The sequence below is a fragment of the Marmota flaviventris genome (assembly GCF_047511675.1).
Source record: "Marmota flaviventris isolate mMarFla1 chromosome 5 unlocalized genomic scaffold, mMarFla1.hap1 SUPER_5_unloc_1, whole genome shotgun sequence".
Classification (NCBI taxonomy): domain Eukaryota; kingdom Metazoa; phylum Chordata; class Mammalia; order Rodentia; family Sciuridae; genus Marmota; species Marmota flaviventris.
This window is the reverse complement of record NW_027287679.1, coordinates 769,384-789,980: the sequence shown is the minus strand read 5'-3', so window position 1 is coordinate 789,980 and position 20,597 is coordinate 769,384. Positions and strand designations below refer to the sequence as shown.

At 41.9% G+C, this 20,597-nt stretch overlaps 1 protein-coding gene across 1 annotated transcript; it reads right to left on the bottom strand.

The window, feature by feature from the left end:
* Positions 1-10,580: 10,580 nt before the first annotated feature.
* LOC114078946 (olfactory receptor 2A12-like) lies at positions 10,581-11,543 on the bottom strand. Its single transcript, XM_071607120.1, has one exon. The coding sequence runs from the start codon at positions 11,541-11,543 to the stop codon at positions 10,581-10,583; it is 963 nt and encodes a 320-aa protein (XP_071463221.1).
* Between the last annotated feature and the right edge of the window lie 9,054 nt (positions 11,544-20,597).

Genomic DNA, 20,597 nt, shown 5'->3' with positions numbered 1-20,597 from the left:
GACAGAGAAGGAACTGTTGGGGTCAATGCAGCAGCTCATGGGGTAGAGGAAGTTGATTTGATTTTAGATTTGATAATGAAATCCATATAAGCAGGTCCCTTCAGAAGAGTGAAACAAAAAATCAAGAGAGCAAAGAAAGAGAGAGCAAAGGAATGGAAAATACAAAAAGACACCCAGAGGAGGCTGAGCTAGGGGCTCAGGGGCGGAGCTGGCAGGAGGAAGGGACAGCAGAGAAGCTGGAGCCAGAGGGTTGCACTCTGCAAAGACCCAGAGCACTGCTGTCCTGAGAGGGCAGTGTCCTTGTCATGCAGAGGGTGATACCACAGGGGGCAGTGCCCCAGAGAATGCTCCAGAGGGAAGGGAGCAGCTGTGTTTGCAAACAGTTTTCCTGAAGGGTAGTGTTGAAGGGGTGAGAGCCAAATATCTCACGGTAGGTGTAGTTGTGTTTTTATAAATTCTAAGATGTTAGCCCCTGGGTCGATTCCAACGCAGGTGGGGAAGGCCATTAGTGTGCAAAAGCCTGAGAGGTCTCTAGTATAAGCAGCACCTGAAAAGCCTGGGATTGGGCAGGACAGGGTCCAGGACAAGTGTGAAGTGGCAGTGCTCAGAGGGAGAGAACTTGGTTCAGCCTCAGGGGCAGAAGGCAGAGGTCTTCCTTGGATGAGGTCTTAGAAATGGAGATAGGATTGGGCACTTTCACCTGAGGGCTCATCTGCTTTTTTTTTTTTTTTATTGAGATACAATTAACATACAGTAAGATTTGCCAATTTGTGTGTGTGTGTGTGTATGTGGTGCTGGGGATTGAACCGAGGGCCTTGTGCATACAAGGCAAGCACTCTACCAACTGAACTGTATCCCCAGCCCTAACCTGCTTATGTTTATGACAAAGTCGGTGGCGCCTATGTGCCACAGACAGCGGCACCCTCGGGCTTGAAGGGAGGGCTACAGGTACCCCAGACACACTTTGCCCAGTGAGGGTGGTATCATTCGTTCATGTGGCACTGCCTGTGGGTTCAGCACCTTAGGATTACGTGTGAAAGTCAGGGTTCATCCTGGGTTGAGGCTGAGCTTGTGTGCACAGTTGGAGACGGAACAAGAAAGGGAAGGACTTCAAGTCGGTGATGACCAAGAAGATAAATGAAGAGTCAGTTAGTAAGCGAATCCAAGGATAGAAATCCAAAGCAAAAACTAAAGGCAGATCTAACCAGGTTACCCGAGAGCTACTTGGATTGACAGGAAGTGATACTTAGGGGTCTGGTGTCTTCAATCAGTAACTTAAGGCATTGTCTGGCTTGGAGTGAAAGCAGAGCCAAAGGTGTGGCCGCTGGAACAGTGAGGAGCTGGGCATAGTGAAGTGGGGAGGGGTCAGTCCCTGCAGGGGTCCTGGCTGTGAGAAAACCTGCCGGACTTTAGAGTTATTTGCAAATGAGAGGGAGAAGCCCGGGGCACAGGGGTTGATCTTAATCTGGAAAGACAGCTTCTTGTACTTAGGAGCAAAATTCTCCAAGGAAGAAAAGGGAGTGTGGGAGGACACCTGGGACTAAGCGGGTAGAGCAAGGACTTCCTCAGGCTCCTCAGCCACTCCTGAGAAAGAAGGAGACCTAGAGTTCAGCTTTCCATTGGACGGGGTGGGCGCGATGGGGTCAGGCATGCAGCCGTGCCCTCTGCCCAGCAGTGGCCTTGCCTGGAGTGCCCTCCGGGCTGTGCAAGGCCACTCAGGCGCGCAGCTGTCACTCCGCCCCACACCTCGCTCCCCCTTCAGTGGCTTGTGCAAGTGCAGGCTCACGGAGTCCCTGTCTTTGGTCGGAGATGGTTTAATGGAACTGAAGTTCAGCGCAATTTATTCCTCAGTTAATTTTCCAAAGATCACTGGACCATTGTACAGTGTTATATGAGTAATATTATGTGTTTTAAAATTATTATTTATTTTGATTCTCAGTTGTTGAATAAATAAATGTATCAACTTTTTAAGGGGTCATTTCAGATACCTGAAGTGTTTCTGTCATAGGTACAACATAGACAGGAGTTAGAATGAAGCTCACCTGGTGCTGAAAATAATTCCTGTGGCTGTGAGCCTTACTAATGCCTAAAGGATGCTTCAGTTCTCTGACTATGATGTAACAAACTGAATCACGTGGGTACATTACCTATTGTGCACATAGAATGAAAACAATGCATTTATTATATGAATATCCTTATTTTGGTTAAGTTGTCAACATGACCAACAATTTAATGATGGTGTAGAAAAGGAAAATTGACATTCAATTTCCTGATGAATAGAGAAACTATTCCATTTTCATGAAAATCACCTCTATTTCCCATTTACTTCTGAACCACCAAGTGACTGATAAACTCAGCCTAATTCCATTTTAATATTGGGATCCATCTCCTCACAAATTCATGAAAAGTTCATTTCTGTTTTACTATAAATTCCTGAGATTTCTCAACTTGTTTGGAATGCCTGCCCATGCCTTGAACTCATCCATGCCTGGGTCTCCCTGACCAGATAACAACCCTCTCTTAAACCTCAGCAGCACCTCATAAATTCTGATGTTGGGATCTGAATTTATTCCCTACCTTGAAATGTTAAGCCATGCAGATCATTGTATTATGCTTGTCAAAATCCTGTTAGCTATAAGTTCTCAAGACACCTCCCTTTGCAACATTTTGTGCTATAAAACTTTTCTGGAGAGCTGGGTGCTGATCTCTAGCCCAGGGTTGGGAGAGACAGTCCTGGCCAGCTTTCTTTGTGTACACAATATAAGCTTGTTTAATTTGATTTAAAATTGGAATCAGTGGTCTTTTCTTTACAGAGTGGTTCAACAGTGAAAAAGTGTTTATGATCAAAATAGAGGAAAATGACTGCCTGACCTTAGAGTCTAAATGGCATATGAATCCACATTCTTTCCTGGGTTTGTAATCTTTTATCCTCTCCATATGTTTGCTGTTGTTTTAACCAAAAATCTATTTATAACCTTTCTTTCCCATCTCTAAATCTGTATGATGACTCAAGGAATAGCTCCAAATCTGTATCTGTATCTCTCTCTCTCTCTCTCTCTCTCTCTCTCTCTTCTCTCTCTCTCTCTCTCTCTCTCTCTCTCTCTCTCTCTCTCTCTCTCTCTCTCTCTCTCTCTTCCCAGGAATCGAACTCAGGAACACTCTAGGACTGACCCATGTTCTCAGGGAATGGACATTTCACAGCCCACAAGTTCACTAGTTATCACTGCTCAGCTGCTGCAGATGCAGGAAGAGCAAGTGAGGGTCCAGGGTGTAGTGGTTCCTGTGGTCTGGCACAACCCAAAAACATCTGGTCAGAATGCCAAGGGCCCAGTGCCCTCTACAGCTGCCCAGCTCTGTTCTGGGCTCTGAGCCAAAGTGCAGTCATTCCATGATCTCAGTTCACACCAACTGTGCAGCAATCACCTCGGCTTAAAAACTTTTGTGTTCTCATTGGTTTTGTAGTCAAGACTTTAGATTAAAGAAGAATATGGCTTCTTTCCTCTAAGAGATAATTATTATTCTGAATTTTGGAATAACCTTCCCTTTGCTTAATTTGTCTGATTTCACTATCTATGTATGCCTAAGCAGAATATATATATATATATATATATATATATATATATATATATATATATATATATATATATAATTTTCCACTTTAGAAAGTCTTATAAATAAATTTACATTTCCTTACCCTTTTTAATTACAGTTCTGTTTTTGATAGTTACTCATGTGTAGAAGTGAAACTAATTTATTTTTTCACTGGTGTACACAATTCCATTTTAATACTATATTTTTTTTCCTCCATTCTAAGGAGAAGAGTGTAATCTGGATAATATTGTAGTTCTATTTTCTCTTTAATTTTTGAGGAAACTCCATATTGTTTTCCATTGGAATGGAGAAGCTGATAAAGGACTAGCAAGACAAAGCAACAAAACAGAAATATATCCACTTTTATATGTCCAAAGTATTATTATTATTATTATTATTATTATTATTATTATTATTATTATTATGTACTGGGGATAGATTCCAGGGGTACTTCACCACTGAGCTATACCCTAGTCCTTTTTACTATGTAGCAATTTTTTTTGGCTATTATTTCATAAAATAATAAGTTTAGTTGAAAATGAGAGAAATTACAAACCTGTGTACTACTTGTAGAATGTAAAATTTTGAAGCCCTTATGGAAAACAGTTTGGGGGTTGCTGAGAAAAATGAAAATTTAAAATACACCCTATGATCCAGCAATTTCACTCTGGATAGTTTCTGGATCATGGCTTCAACCAACTTCACACTGAATATATTTTAGAGATTGTATTTGTAATGAACGCATATAGACTTTTCTCTTATTATTCCCTAAACTAAGGTAGCATTTACAATGTATTAAGTATTATAAATAATCTAGAGTTGATGTGTGCAGTGTCTGCAGGATATGTGTAAGTTATATGCAAATGCTATACTTTTTTTTTTGTTGAAGGACTTGAGAATCAGTAAATTTTGGTGTCTTTGGGGCAAAAGTAAATCCTCTGTGAATACCAAGGTTAAAAGTAAAAAAGAAAAAAAAGTCGTCCAACTTATGAAATACATATACCCTTAAATCTTACTAAAGGAAAATATCTTTTGAAGTAATTAATAAAAAAATTTTAAAAGATGTGTAGGCATTCTCATTTTTGTTTTATTGTCCATTTAAGAAAAATGTTACCTGTGAGGGAAAAGAATGTGATTCAACTTAAAATTGAAAGAGACTCTTCTCAATTACATATTCATTAGCTCCATATGTGAAATAGTTTAGATGCCTAAATACTTATAGCAGTTTTATATACTTACTTTTTAGGAAGATATATTAGTTACAACATTTGCAATTTTGAGGTTTCAAGGAGCCAGATGCCAATTATTCTGATATTGCTGAAATTGGAGGCAGACTTCGGAGATAATTCCAAAATCAGCAACTGGGTTTTTCCACCTTTCATCAAAAAAAACACTCTGCATCACTTTCATACTGGATGGACCAGGTGATGCAGCCTACAGGACACTGCTCTAGTAAACACAAACAAGATAGCTAGAGCAGAGGACCCGGAGCACACTCAATACCATCATTTTCATCTGTTACTAAGTGCAAAGGAAGTGTTCTGTGCTGAATTTTGTAAGTTCATAAAAGAAGAGAAATATGCAATTTAACCAAGTAGACAATTTTTCAGACTTTTATTACCACTCTTGGCAATTGAAACTCCTCTTTCTAGGCCAGGTAGTACACTGAGAGTAATTTGGGGTTCCGTCCATATTTTAGGTACATGAGAAGCCCCGGGAACATGACATCCACAGCTATCTTAGTGTTACCTGGATCCAGGGCTCTCCAGCTGCTTCTCCAGTGAAAGACCTCTGGTTTCTTCCAAAGACATTCAATGCTGCAACATTCCAAGCATCTGGATTTATTCTTCAGTTATTTATTCTTCATTGGATTTTCACATGTGAAGTCACCAGAGAACAAAGGAAACAGGTTGTGTGTCTAGTTTATGATGCCTCCTGCAGCAGGTATCTCAGTGCTGCAGAAACATGAACATGAATGGTGGGCCCAAACTCCAATCTAGTGGGTTCCTTTTGCAGTGGCTGCATCTGGACATCTGTTGAGAGCTGTGCTGCTACCTTGTTGACCCTAAATGACACCATGTTACATATGCAAGTCCACACTGACATCATGACATCATGTCCTGCTCTTGTGGTCCATGCTTCAGCCAGGGGAAGCCCCAAGGAAATGGTGCTAAAAGGACACTTTGTCTGACTGCTGCATGTATCATTGTTGAAACTGATGCTTCCATGGAATTAAAATTCTTCTTTCTAGACCAGGCACTGTGCACATAATAATTTATTGTTTCTATCCATTCTAGGTAAGTATGAAGCCCCAAGGACCTAATGTCACCATTTAAAGACAGCCCACATCCAAGGGATGACTGTGGCAGTTTTGAGGGTGTGGAAACCTGGGTGTGGAACCAGAGGCCTGAATAAAATCACACTAAAACTGAATGTCCTTGGAAGGCTGAGGCAGGAGGATTGCAAGTTCAAAGCCAGCCTCAGCAAAAGTGAGGTGCTAAGCAACTCAGTGAGACCCTGTCTCTAAATGAAATACAAAATAGGGCTGGGGATGGGGCTCAGTGGTCGAGTGCCACTGAGCTCAATTCTTTATACCCACTCTCCCCCCACAACCCCTTCCAAAACAAAAAACAAAACTGAATGTCAGACTGGCTGTGGACAATATGTGGATGTGGAAAATGCAAACAATTTTGCAAATAACTCTGTTCCTGGAACCACAGCAAATTTAAACAAAGCCAAAAAAGTACAATTGTGGGAAGATATGGAGGGAAGCCAGCTTCTTTAAGGACCATTTGTGGGAAACTTTCTGCATTAATTAATGATTACATGGTTTTCCCAGAAATATATATTTTTTTATTACCGGGTATTGAACTCAGGGGCACTCTACCACTGAGCCACATCCCAGCCCTATTTTGTATTTTATTTTTAGAGATAGTGTCTCACTGGAGTTGCTTAGTGTCTTGCCATTGCTGAGGCTGGCTTTGAACTTGTGATCCTCCTTCCTTACCCTCCTAAGCTGCTGGGATTACAGGTGTGCACTACCACATCTAGCTTTCCAGAAATCTTAATGAGATCATAGTAGGGAAGAAATTTCTTAATTTTGGGCTCAACATTCTCACGTATATAAATAAAAGAGAATTTTCAAGTTTTAAACACAGGCTTAATCATTTCACAGTATGTTCATATATAAAAGCATTGAGTTGTGTACAGTAAATTTCTACAATTTCACTTGTCAAGTGTGATATTCAAGCTGGGGAAAGATAAATTATGAAGCATTTTATTAAAAACAAAAATATTTTATTGAAAATAAAAGGAAGGAAGAGATACACGATTTCTTGTGACTAAACATAATTACTCTTTGGGAAGAAGATGATTACTTCTAATTTGTAGTGCAATGCTGTCAGAGACTTCTTTCTTGTTTGCTTCTAAGTATTAAGACATATCAAATTCTTACTTGATTAGAACCCACAACAAAGAACTGATTAAGACCATATATTTTACACACACACACACACACACACACAATATATCTGTCCTCTTTGTATGCGAGAGAGAAAAAAATTAATGGGCTTTTAACTTTCTTAATGTAATTAATAAATAAACAAATTTACTTGATTATTCAGCTCATCTCAACTGGTCAAATTGATTCTGTTTAAAGTTGCAGGTATCCCATTTAGACCCCTAAAAAGTCATCTTTGTTTATGTGTTGGGAATGATGAATCAAAATCAAGAAGCACCTTCTGCTGTGATCTCATTAAGATTCTAGGAGCACCGAGAGCATCCTTGAACCTGAAGTCACCCAGGGAACTGACTTCTCCCTGTGCCACCCTCCCATAAACATACCTTTCCCTCTACCACTTCTTGTCTGTTTTCCAGGAATAGATTGATTTGCAAAATCGTTTCAATTTTCACACACCTATCTTATCAGTAACCAATCTCAGGTTTACTTTTCATGTAGTTTCAGGGTCTGGTCTAATCAAAACTGAAGAGTGAACTAATCAAGTCTTTGCAGGATAAAGTGCAAAATTTAGTCAAATTCAGATAGTTTTGCAAAGTTTTTTTTAACATAAATTATCATGCAAGTATTAAATGAATGTATTTTGTGTTTCTTATGTGAAACCAGAAAACTAATGAGCAGGGTGAATAACTGAGAAATAGGTAAATCCATGCTTTTGGGATTTTTCATTAGAAGTAGCTAAACATTTAATTCTATTGAATTTAAAATGAAACATGGGAATCTATAATTATGGGCTGTCTTAAAATGTGATCTTTCAGTCAGAGTTATTATTAATTTATATTAAACCAAGTCTATGAGTTCACAGTTAATTTGGTGCTTTGTGAAATTCATTTCACCTAACACATAATTATATCAAACAGAAATACCACAATGTTTTCACTGTGAGTTTGTTGACTCTAGGTGTGTGTGTGTGTGTGTGTGTGTGTGTGTGTGTGTGTGTGGTGCTGGGGATTAGAACCCAGGGCCTTGTGCATGCAAGGCAAGCACTCTACCAACTAAGCTATATCCCCAGCCCCAACTCTAGGTTTATTAACCCCCTACCACAATCTCATACAACATTTCTGCTTTTTTTTCTTTGCATAATGTAAGTAATTGGGAAACTTTATTAAAACCATAAAATTATCAGTTTGCAATGAATTAAGAGTAATGCAGTTATTAAATTCAAGATGAATAAAACAGACAGTAATGCTTACTAACTTTGGTTTGAGTCAGGATTTTATTCAGGCCTCTGATTTTATACACAGTGTTTTTCCTCAGGATTGTTCACTGGCTAGGCAATGCACTTGAGAGCAAGAAGAGATGTCATGTTCAACTGTGTCAGTAAGATGGCAAGGCTCTGGGTCACCACAGAAACATTGTTGCTTTCAACAAAAGCCATACACATACAGCTACTGTAAAATGAAAGCATACAATGGAGACACACAAAACCATGTTTGTACAATGTTGTAATGGTGGCATAGATGTATCAATTAAGCACCTACTGTCTCATTCCATCTTAATATTTGCTTCTTTTTTCTCTTGTGGCATTGCATATAAAAATATATTAAAATTTATGGCAGAGGAACAAGTCCAGATTCTTGGATATTTTAGTATTAAATGTCTTCACAAGAAATCTATGTCCATCTGAATAGGGATGTGTGTGGGCTCTCTCTCATTCAGAGAGGAGATCCACGGAACAGGGTAGAGGAGAGTGTGGCTGCAGAGTGGTTCATCAAGACCTTTGCAGACCAATCAGGGAGCAGGTCTGATTTTATTGTGCAGTAACCATGTATATATACTCAGGCAGCAGCTAAGCAGATCTCAGCAGCCACCAATGCAATTTCTAGCCAACTGTCCTTGTAGTGACCATTGGAAGAGCCGGCTGTGGAGCAAGCACAGCGACTGCAACAGGAGGCCAAACGCCCAGGGCTGTGCCTTCTGTTTGCCACTAACCGGCCTAGCTTGGGGGAGTGGCCTGCCACTCAGAGGCCCTTAACAGTCGCCACTTATGCAGTACTCTATGCACTTGTCCCCACAGGGATGAACTGTTATGATCAGCTAGTTATCCCCAGGGTACAGATGTGCATGGGTTAACTAGACACGTTTTAAGTTCTTTGGATCCTATATTTAGTCACCTTATATTTAGAGCCTCATTTTTTTTTTTTTTTTTTTTTTTTTGAGTACACTACCTGGCCCTCGAAAACAATATCCACTTCAACAGGAACATCAGCTCCCAACAGTGGTCAGTAAAGTCCATCTAAAATAATGACTATGTAAGCTAGGTGTGTAGCACAGGTCTGTAATTCCAGCAGCTGGGGAGATTGAGGGAGGAAGAACTGAAGTCCAAGAGCAGCCCTAGCAATTAGCAAGGCCTTAAGCAACTTAGCAAGACCCTGTCTCAAAATAAAAATAAATAAATAAATAAATAGGGCTGGGGATCTGGCTCAGTGCCCGTGGGTTCAATCCTCAGTACCTAAATAAATAAATAAATAAATAGGATGTCTATTTAGTGGAAGTACAATCACAATTTCAGTATGAAATTGTTCTCTAGCAGATGGAAGATGGCAGAGGATCTAGACTGCATGGTGTTCTAAATCAGTGTTACTGGGTCTAAGGGGACAATGTCCATCTACCTGTTCAAAATCATAAGTTTATGTGGCATTTCCTGAGCTTTCTAGTAAGAAATCCATGCACAGAGAAGTTATTTGTAAAGAACATAGAACAATTAATTGTTGTGATTTGGAATTAAATCTGCAGTCTGCCTCCAAATTCAGCAATCTTAGTAACTAACAAATTAGTATGTAGCCCTTGGAAATTCCACACTTGTTATTACATTGTAGCCAATTTATTTAAGTATATAAAAAGTAAATTAATGGAATTACTGTTATTATTTATTCATGGGAGCTGTCTTTGATAGGGAACAAACTGAATAGAGAATTTCTTTTCATTTTAAAGTTAAGGGAAGCACATAGTTTTCTAAAATTATTCAAAATGGGCAAAAATTTAGATAAATAAAAATTAACAGAATCTATGCTCCTTTAAAAATGATCATTAATAGCTTTAAGTATATTTCCATCTCTTGATGTTGAAAACAATATGGATTTCTCCATTTTCATTGCCATTCCTTTGCTTCTGAAAGAGCTGAGACTCACCTTCACATTGAGACCGCACCAGGCAGCTGCTGTGGGGAACAGGAATGCACACCTCAGCGAGACCTGAGGCTTCGGAAGACAGAGAAGACGGAATCAAATGCTATGCAAGGGTAGAGTCTGAGGGAGGTTCACGGGTATGCCGTCCGAACCAGCAGAGAGATGCTCCAAGACTCCCTACGTGAACACCTACGCATGTCCATTTGCAGAGGAGAAATTGAGCTGGAAGCACTAAGGAAGGTTTGCAAAAATGCAGTGGTGATCTTCACCTGCCAATCTGCCAGACTGGATTTCCATGATGGAATTTGGATGTGAGCATGCTGAGAAGGAAAGTGGGCATGTGGCTAGCGTCTAAGGAGCGCAGCCTGTGGCTTTCGCGCTGCCCGGTATCTCCCTATCACCCTCCCCAGGGCTCCCTGAACCTCCTTGTTCCTCAGGCTGTAAATGAAAGGATTCAGCATGGGGTTGATAACTGCGTAGAACAGGGAGATGAGCTTGTCCCCCTCCGCCGAGTAAAGGGACTTGGGCCTCAGGTACCTGATCAGCCCCGTCCCGTAGTAAATGGTCACCACAGTCAGGTGGGACGTGCAGGTGGAGAAGGCTCTTTTCCTGCCCTCCGAAGAGTCCACCCTCATCACAGCCAGCAGGATGCGAAGGTAGGAGAGCAGAATGAGGAGGAAGGGTACCATCACGGTTCCAGCGCCCCCTACCGCCATCATGGCTTCCTGCAGCGTCGTGTCTGCACAGAACAGGTGCAGAAGGATGGGCAGCTCACAGAAAATGTAGTCCACCACATAGGGACCGCAGAGTGGGAGGATGATGCAGGAGAGCGGCACCACCGAAGCGAAAAAACCCAGCGCCCAGGCTCCCAGCGCCAGCGCGACGCACGCGGGCCAGCTCAGGAGCAGCAGGTATCGCAGCGGGTGGCAGATGGCCACGTAGCGGTCCAGAGCCATCACTGCCAGAAGGAAGCACTCCGTGCATTCGAGGAACAGGGTGAGGTAGGTCTGAGCAAGGCAGAAGGCGTAGGAGATGACCTTCCTGCTTGTGAGGAAGTTGAAGAGCATCTTGGGCACCACCAGCGTGCTGAAGAAGACGTTCAGCAAAGCCAGGTGACAAAGGAAGAAGTACATGGGCGACTGCAGAGAGACATCGAGGACCACTAAGGTGACAACCGCCGTGTTCCCGAAGCAGCACGTCAGGTAGACCAGAGAGAGCAGGAGGAACAGGGGGAGCTCGGCCTGGGGGTGATTGGAGAAGCCCACAAGCACCAGCTCAGAGACGACGCTGGCGTTGGCCAGTCTCATGGCCGCCACTGACCAATGCCTGTGGCAGGGAGGAGAAAGCAGCATCTGAGGAAGGAACCCTGGGGTCGAGCCAGTCCCCCTGCACTCGGCTCCACTGCCAAAGTCAGTGCGTTTTAAACAGAAGTGGCAACCGTTTGTGAAATCTCCTTGAACAGCAGAACACTCAGAGCACAGCACTCTCACCCCGTGGCCTGCCTTCTGGCAAAGCAGAACTTTACTTAGGTATTTATTTTAATTACATGTATGACGCAAGGTAGATCTTTAGGTTTCAAGCTGAGAACTTCAGCCATCTCTACTCACTATTTTCCATGTATTCAGTGCACCCCTGTATTTTGCTAATCAAATGTTTTAGGTTCAATAAAATAAGGTGACTTGTCCAACATCACACATTGAAAATTTGAATGCTGAAAATAATTCCATTCTCCTCTAACTACAGTAAAAACAGAAATGATAGAATAGTTTTCCCTTATCATGACAAAAGGTTTGTTTTTTCTTCCTGATCCCTAAGGAAAATAAATTATCATCTCATATTTGTGGAACACTACAGCTAATTGGTCTATTTCAACCACCTTAGTGTTAGTAAAAATAATGTAGTTAATTATCTAAACAATGGAGCTTTTGAATTTCTAGGAATTTCTAGTCATGATCTCCGAGTACATAATACTGTCATTTCAAACCCAGGCCTCTTGATTATTCTAAGCAATGTGGGATTGGCTCTACCGGACTGTGTTTCCCAAATGTGCCCACATCTACAGCAATATACTTCCTATAATCTTTAAGAAAATATGAATTTCATGTTCCTGCTTGTGCTGAAACAGAAGCTGTGGACTGGTCACATGAAGTGCAGAATGTCTTCTAAGACACACATACACCAATGTTCACTGCTGCTACCATGCAGCATAGCACCAAAGGGAAACAAACAGAGCTTCTGAGATATTTTTTTTTCCTCCCAGTGCTGGGGATCAAAGCCATAATCTCATTCCTGCTAGGCAAGTGACAAGTACTCTACCACTGAGTACATTCCCAGTCCTGTTCCTGAGATTCTTTTTTTTTTTTTTTGTACTGTGGATTTTGAGACAGGGTCTCCGTAAGTTGCTTAGGACCTCACTAAGTTGCTGAGGCTGGCCTTGAACTTGTGATCCTCCTGCCTCAGCCTCCTGAGTTGCTGAGATTACAAGTTTGTGTCACTCTGCCCAGCTCTGAGAATATTTTGAATTACAGCAGTGCAGAAATCATAAAACATGGAGCCCAATATTCACATAAACTCAGACGTCACTCTTTTCTCCACTGAGTTCTATTTCTACTATTTTTCTCTTTGTCCTGCTTAAAATCCCCCCCTTTGTCGCTTCCCTGTTTGATCCTTTATGAAGGATATTTCTAGATTTTTCCATCTATTTTCTTCTCAGGGTTTTTCCATTTTGCACAGCCTACATCAATCAATGAGCAGGACTACTTGACACCAAGCCACATGGTGGGGGAGGATAAAAGGGAAAGAGAGGCCCAGATGAAGCCAGAGAGGGAGAGCTGGAACTGGAGGATGCCTACGGGGAGGGAGGAGCTTGGGGAGAGGAGTCTCCATACTTGCCTGCTTTTAGATGTTAGGCAACATGTTCATTCATAGTTGGTACTGGTACTTTGTAAATGAATTGTCCTGAAAAGGATCAAATTTTCAGATCTTCACCTATTAAAGAGGTGGCATGAGGAGCACAGCTTTGTCAGCCACTGGGGCTCCTCACAGTTAAACTTAGCTAGAAATTGTCTCTTCTTCACAAAGTGCTTCTCAGCACTGTGGAACTCAGGTTGCAAAGAATGAGAGGACCATTGTAATAATCTGCAAAGCCCATTTCACGTTCTTAGTCAAGCTTAGAAGCTATTCACATCCTCTTATTCCCTTCCTTACCCCCCCCCCAAATTTATATTGCATTCACTGCAAGGAAATGAGAGTGAAGTGAGGGAAAGATGCTTTCTAGGCATCATAAATTGGAATAGAGACTTCAGTGAGTTAAGTGAATTATATTAACAGCCAAAGTTTTAGCTGAATCCCAAAGGGAACCAGTTAACTTCATGTAAAAAATAAAAACTAATTAATTATTGTGCCTCTTACTTTTGATGCAGACAGCTCATTAATGCAACTTTAATTTCCTACTGATGGTGCCAGGTGTTGACTCTGTTACTTCTCTGAGAGGAACACCTTAATTTGGAATTTTAAATTCAAAAAATTTAAAACTAATATGTTAATGACATATTTTAAGACACACAAATTTTCTGAACAGAAAATTTGCAAAATCCTAGGTAAATTCAATTATGTTATAAATATAAGAAATAAAATTAACAAAGAAATGTTATGTTACTTAAGTGTGGATAACTCTTTTGTGGTCAGACATATGCCATTCTCCAAAGCAAGAACACTGGCAAGGGCTAGGGTTGTGGCTCAGTGGGAGAGCGCTTGCCTAGCATGTGTGAGGCACTGGGTTTGATCCTAAGCACCGCATAAAAATGAAATAAAGATATTGTGACCGCCTATAACTAAAATATATATATATATATATATATATACATATTTGTGGTGAGCCGCTTCTGCCGTTTCTGCAGACTATGGTCGCCATTACGAGATGGCGCTGGCTCCGCTGTGGTATGTGACAAACAACTCCTTATCTGAGAGAGTTGGCACATGATTTTTCACCACCCTGTGAGAAAGTTCCACGCGGCAGCTTTGCATTGGGGCTTGGGATGCTTTATTAAGGCTGGGAGGGCATCCGGGGGAGAGAGAAGAGGAGAAGAAGAAAGAATAAGAAATATCAAGGGACCTGAATAAACTGCTGAGAGAAGATTCCTGAGTGTTGCGTCTTCCTTGCGGGCAAGGGGTCGCGACACATATTTTTTTAAAAAAAAAGAACACTGGCAAGATAAAGCTCCTGGGTGGGCTTCCATAACAACCCTTTAACAAATTTGAATCACAGGCAGAAAAATTGACTTAATTCTGTATAAATTGATAAAAATAACTGTTTTTTTTTTTTTTTTGTTGTTGTTACTATTGCCTGTTCCCTTTAAAAGTTGAGTTTTTGAGCATCAAATTATCTCCAGAAAAAATTAGAGGGAACAAGGGCAAAGTTCCGATAATATACAAGATGCTCATGAAACTTACATCTGAAGGGGCAAAGACACCTCACCTGTCCATGTGTTCATCCCAACACATTACCATGCAGTGATAAGCACTATGACTTACAGCTGGGTAAAATAAAGAATAGCCAAAGTACTGGCCTTGATCAAAGTCGAGCAAAGACTTCGTAATGTTGCGACAGGTGAGAGGATACCTGGAGAAATGGAGGATGCCGTAGGTGAGGAAGGATTACTGGAGGGCAGAGTGGAGAGTGCACCCCCGCCCCCATCCATGAGCTCGCTCTTCTGGGGCTGGGGCTACGGAAGAAAGAGGTGCAGGGCACACTGGATAGTGGCCAAGCTGAAGCAGCAGGTGGGTGTGTCTCAGTTGCTCCTAAGGGACGTGGGGAGTTCAGATTCTGTTTTAAGTGAACCCTCGACCGTGTCCTCTGTGTGTGTGTGTGTGCGCGCGCGGCATGAGTCCTCCCTTCCTGAACACCTGAGTGCTTCCTTTTTCTGCGTAATGTCAACTCAGTAAACCACCACACTCAACAGGAGGCAATGTGACTGCAAACTATCACTGTGACCATCTTAGAGAGCGTGCTGTCCCCACACATTGATAATCTATGATGTGCAGTTCTGTAGTGTCCCTGTGACCATCAAAGCGCTTTTTAATCTTTAGTCATTTTAAAGTAATTCATATTCAAACACAATCTCACCATGTGACTGTGAGCTTAGACGATGGGAACACAACACAGCCACCTTCTCCCAGCTGTAGTGACAGATCCTTAACTTGCTCTCTGTGGGGCTGAGGGTCTTGTACTTTGAGGTCCACTCCCAAAGATCTTGTCACTTAGCCTTGTCCCTGGAGGATGTCTGGCCTCAGCCAAGTGTCCTCCAGAGGGTCTTTCGTGGTTTCACTGCATAGGCTGAAGGTGAAGGGATTTGGGAGGGGTGCCATGATCCTGGAGCTTCCTGTCCATGACAGGCTGCTCATCTGAGAGGGGATGACTCAGGCAAAGCTGGGGGTCCCACAGCCACAGAGACCACTGAGCAGAGAGAGGTGCTGCTGCCATGGGCTGCCCTGGGCCTCAGCCCGAGGGCCCCTGCAGAATGGTGGAGATGGTGTGGACCTAGGAACCTCTGTGAATGCCAGGACCTGCTGAGAGGGACAAGGGGCTGAGGAAGCCCAGGGGCTCATGGCACCAGTGTCCACACAAGTCCAGGGGAGGAGTGGCGCTTCCACAGAGAGAGTGATCTGTCAACTTGGACCACAGAGCAGCAGCCCTGCCTTGAGGATGATAAATGGAAGGGTGAGGAGAGAGCCACCCTACCCCAGAGGGGACGAGGAGGTGGGTAGAAGGAACTGGTCTTCTTTGCAGGGTATTGAAAGGGGCTGCAAATGGCCACACAGTGGTCATAGGATGCGACAGCCAAGGGAATAACTCAGAGCTTCCAGAAAGAAAGTAAACAGGACTGGGCGAAGCATCCAGCAAATGAGGCTCTTTTCTGCTGGAAGGAAGCCTGCTAGCCTCACAGGACAGCATGGACTGCCGCAGTCCGGCTGCCGCAAAATAACCGGGGGGTGACGAACAACTTGTGTAGATTGATACAGCAGGAGTAGGAGCCGTTTATTGCAGGACAGGAGCAGTATTTATACATTCCACACAGCTTATCTAATTAGCATAAACTAGATACAGCAGTCAACCAATCAGGAATCTCCACACTTAATGCCTCGCTTTTGTTACTTCTCAAACCACTCCCTCTGGCATTTTGCCAGGCACCATCCAGACTTGTTTACGAACTCTAACATTCCCCTGGCAAAATGCCAGGTGTTATTTTGACTTTGTTTACAGACTCTAACAATGGGCTGTGGTTAATATTTCACCGAAAGCAAGAAATACTTGGAAGAGAGGAGCCTGCCCAACAATTAGGACAGTGATGTCAAGCACTGCACCAAATAGGACATTAAAAACATCAAGAAAAGGCTCCGGGCCCTGGTGCTGGCACCTCCGTAAGAGTGCATTTCACAATGCTCAGTGCATTGTCATGATAAAAACACTCAAAAAACTTGGGATAGAAGGAAATTTCCTCAACTTGTAATAAGGAACATGTATGAAAATCCACAGTCAACATATTACTCAATGGTGCAAGACAGAAACCTCTTTCATTACCATCAGGAGCAAGACGTGTGATTGTTTTCACCACACGCTAAAACTAGAAACTCTTCTTTTCCAAAAAGAATATTTTATTTTTAATTGTACATATTTATGGGATACACTGTGATATTTCACTACATGTGTACAATGAGTAATAGATCAGGATAATTAGCCTCTTATCCTTAAATGTTTATCCTTTCTTTGTATTGATAATCTTTGAACTGTTCTCTTCTAGTTCATTTAAAAATACTTAATAAATAAGTTGTTATTTATTAAGTAGTAGAGAAGTAGTATAGAACGCTAGAACTTATTCCTTCTAACTATTTTGGTTCCCATTATCCTAGCCCCCACTTTCTTCCCTGCTCTACTGTTGGAATAACTTTCAGTTCACAGCTAGCAGCTACAAGCAGCTCAGAGTGCTAGGAAAACCTATGCTAGCTAGTACAGACCTGACAGGAACACCAGAAGGATGGGGCGCCCTGCTCTAGCCAGCCGTCTGTGAATCCACATCCTCAGCACTTGTGGTCAACTTTGTCAAGCTACCAGACTACCAGGTCAGGAAACCGAGTGTCAAGTGCTTCAGGGCATGTAACCCCCCAACACATAGCCCCCCTCCCGTAGGGGCAAAGACCCTTCCAGACTGCTTTCCATCACCACAGCAAGATTTAGTGCTTTCTCATAGTGCGGTTACATTAGGCATAAGATGATTGGCTTATAGATGTTAAGGTGCTAATGTGTGATTGGTGGGCACGCCCTACCTGAACCCTAAAACAGCTATATGCATTCCAAAAATAAACGAGCTGGCCTGGAGGTCAATTGAGGTTGTCACCTGCCAGCTCTCACCAGCTCCCAGCGTCCCTGTGTTGCTGTGACACCGCGTCTCTACTCCCCACCCCCACCCCCCACTGAAGTAGCTGAGTAACCATTGACCACCCTAGGAACCCAGGAACACATACACTCTACCCGTCCTCTATGAACACTACTCTATTTTCTCCTTTAAGAAATCAACTTTTTTAGCTTCCACATGTATAACTATGAAACTCGTTAAAATCCTAGGGGAAATGCTTTATGACATTGATTTGGCAAGGATTTCTTGATAAGATCAAAATAGCAGGCAACACAAGGAACAAAGGAAGTAAATTGTGTTTCACCAAATTAAAAACTGTGCATCAACAGACACAATCAGCATGGTGAAAAGGCAATTCGTGGAGTGGAAATAATTATTGCAAATCATATGTCTGGTAAGGAAGTCATATTAAGAAAATGTAAGGAACCTGCAAAGCTCAACAATAAAGAAAACAAGTCAACCTAAGAATAGCTATCCAAATCAACAATGGGAAAAAGACTTGAACAGACTTTCTCCCAAGAAGATATACAAATGGCCAATAGACACATCAAAATCTATTCCACATCACTCATTATTGAGGGAATGCAAATCAAAAGCTCAATGAGACACCACTTCATATCCAAAAGGATGCCAGTTATTCAAAAGGCCCCCAAACTGTAAAATAACAAGTGTTCACAGGATGTGGATAAATTAAAGCCCCTGAGCATTGCTAGTGATGACAGTATGAGGGTCCTCAAAAATTAAATGTAAATATCTATCAATTTTAGAAGATTAAACATAGAATTACATTATGGCATATCATTTTAACTACTGGTATATACCTACCTAAAAGAATTGAAATCAAACAGATATTTGTAAACCAATGGCTATAGAACCATTATTCCTTTTTATCAAATGGTAGAACGACCATGGGAATCTAAGTCCATCGGCAGAGAGCAGGATAGCAAAGGACTGTGTGTTTGTGTGTGTGTGTGTGTGTGTGTGTGAGAGAGAGAGAGAGAGAGAGAGAGAGAGAGAGAGAGAGAGAGAGATTAGTTAGCCTTGTAAAAGAAATGAAATTCTGATGTGTGCTGCAATAGCAATAAACCTGGAACTGTATGCTATGTAACCTGACCTGGATGCAAGAGGACAGGATTCTTTACAGGAGGAGCCTGGAGGAGCACAAATCCCCTGAGGCAGGTGGTGCAAGGGCTGAGGACTCTCTGTCCCAGGGGGCGTGGAGTTCCATTTTGAGAGGATGCATGTCTCTGGACAGGGAACCTGGGGACAGCTGCCCACAGATGAATGCACCTAAGGCCACTGGACTGTGCCCTGCAACAGGGAAAACACAGATTTTATGTTGTGTGCATTTTGCCCCAGTAAAGTTATCATGAATGGATCATGTGTGGATCAGTTTTTGTATAAAAAAGATATATATAAATATTAATTTAGAACCTTCATGTGAGTCTATGTGCAAAAATGTGGTAAGCTTATTGACAAATAAACCATTTATTGTCTTGTGTTATTGTTTATCTCTCTTCCCCATGTTCTTTTCATATTTACCTAGGTTGTCTACACTGGCTCTCATTAACTCTATGAGTAACCTTGCACTTAACAGGATAAAAATACATATTAAGCTCGAGAAATAATGACTGAATCTCTGAGCTCCATGCAGCCCCTTCCTTGCTTACTCTGTGACCTCAGACCTCCCTTCTTATCTCCACCATGTAAGAAGTTAGAATAAGGTATTCTAGATATTTTTCATCTATACAATTTTGTTATCCTGTTGACAAATAGTTGAACTTATCTTCAATCTTGAAGAAGTTATATGGTGATCTTACTTTGGCATGCTTTTGAGTTTTATTTGAAAGTTTTAGGAAAAGGGAAAATTAAAAAAAAAAAATGCGAACTTTTTAACACATTTTTGAACACTTTCAAATTCTCCCCAGAACATTGTTACACCCACATGTGAGTAATACAAAAGTATGCATTTACAGAAGATATTTCACAAATGAATCTAACTTACAAGTACAAGAATTGTTTCAGATGCTGCAGGGCATGGTGGCGCACACCTGTAATCCCAGCAGCTCAGGAGGCTGAGACAGGAGGATTGCACATTCAAAGCCAGCCTCAGCAACGTCAATGCATTAAGCAACCCAGTGAGACCCTGTCTCTAAATAAAATACAAAATAGGGCTGGGGATGTGGTCAGTGGTCAAGTGCCCCTGAGTTCAATCCCTAGTTCATATAAATAAATAAATAAATAAATAAATAAATAAATAAATAAATAAATAAATAAGAATTATTTCAGTTGCATTAACAAATCAGAAACAATTTAAATTATATTATTTAATCTCTCCCATTTTTCTCAACTAATGGAGGCATACCAAGACAACCAGCAAGAGAAATATAAGTAAAACAGCCATAGGAATGACCTATTCTGTAAATTCTGTATCAGAATTGTTGGTAACAATGAAGTTTACCAACCGATCGCAATAGGGGATGCAATACAATTTCAAGTAAAGGAAAGTAGTGTTTGATATGGGAGGTCCGGGACATGCAATTCCAGGGGAAATGTGGAGGGCCACCTTATCTGGGTTTTTGCGGTTTCTTTTGTCACAAGCTATATCATGCCTGACAAATGCAGCACGTGTCTTATTTCTCATCTGTCAGCCTCTGTTGGAGAGTCTAACAGGCATTAAGAGGTCATTAACCCCTCACATGGAAAATTAACTCTGTACCAATAAATGCTTTTGCAGCCCGTCCTGAGGGCACCTTCGTGGAAGTGTCACCTTGGGCACATGGTTGTCCCTAGTCTGCTAGGGCATTTCACCAGGGCGTCTCTGAGCGAGCCTTTCACTTTCTCGTTGCGCAGACTGTATATGAAGGGGTTCAGCATGGGCGTCACGATGGTGTTCAGCACGGTGGCGAACTTGTTCACGTCCATCACGCCGCCCTTCAGCGGGCGCAC

What these genes read in the sequence shown, in the direction of transcription:
- LOC114078946 (XM_071607120.1), bottom strand. Translation starts at nt 11,543, where the DNA reads ATGAGACTGGCCAACGCCAGCGTCGTCTCTGAGCTGGTGCTTGTGGGC.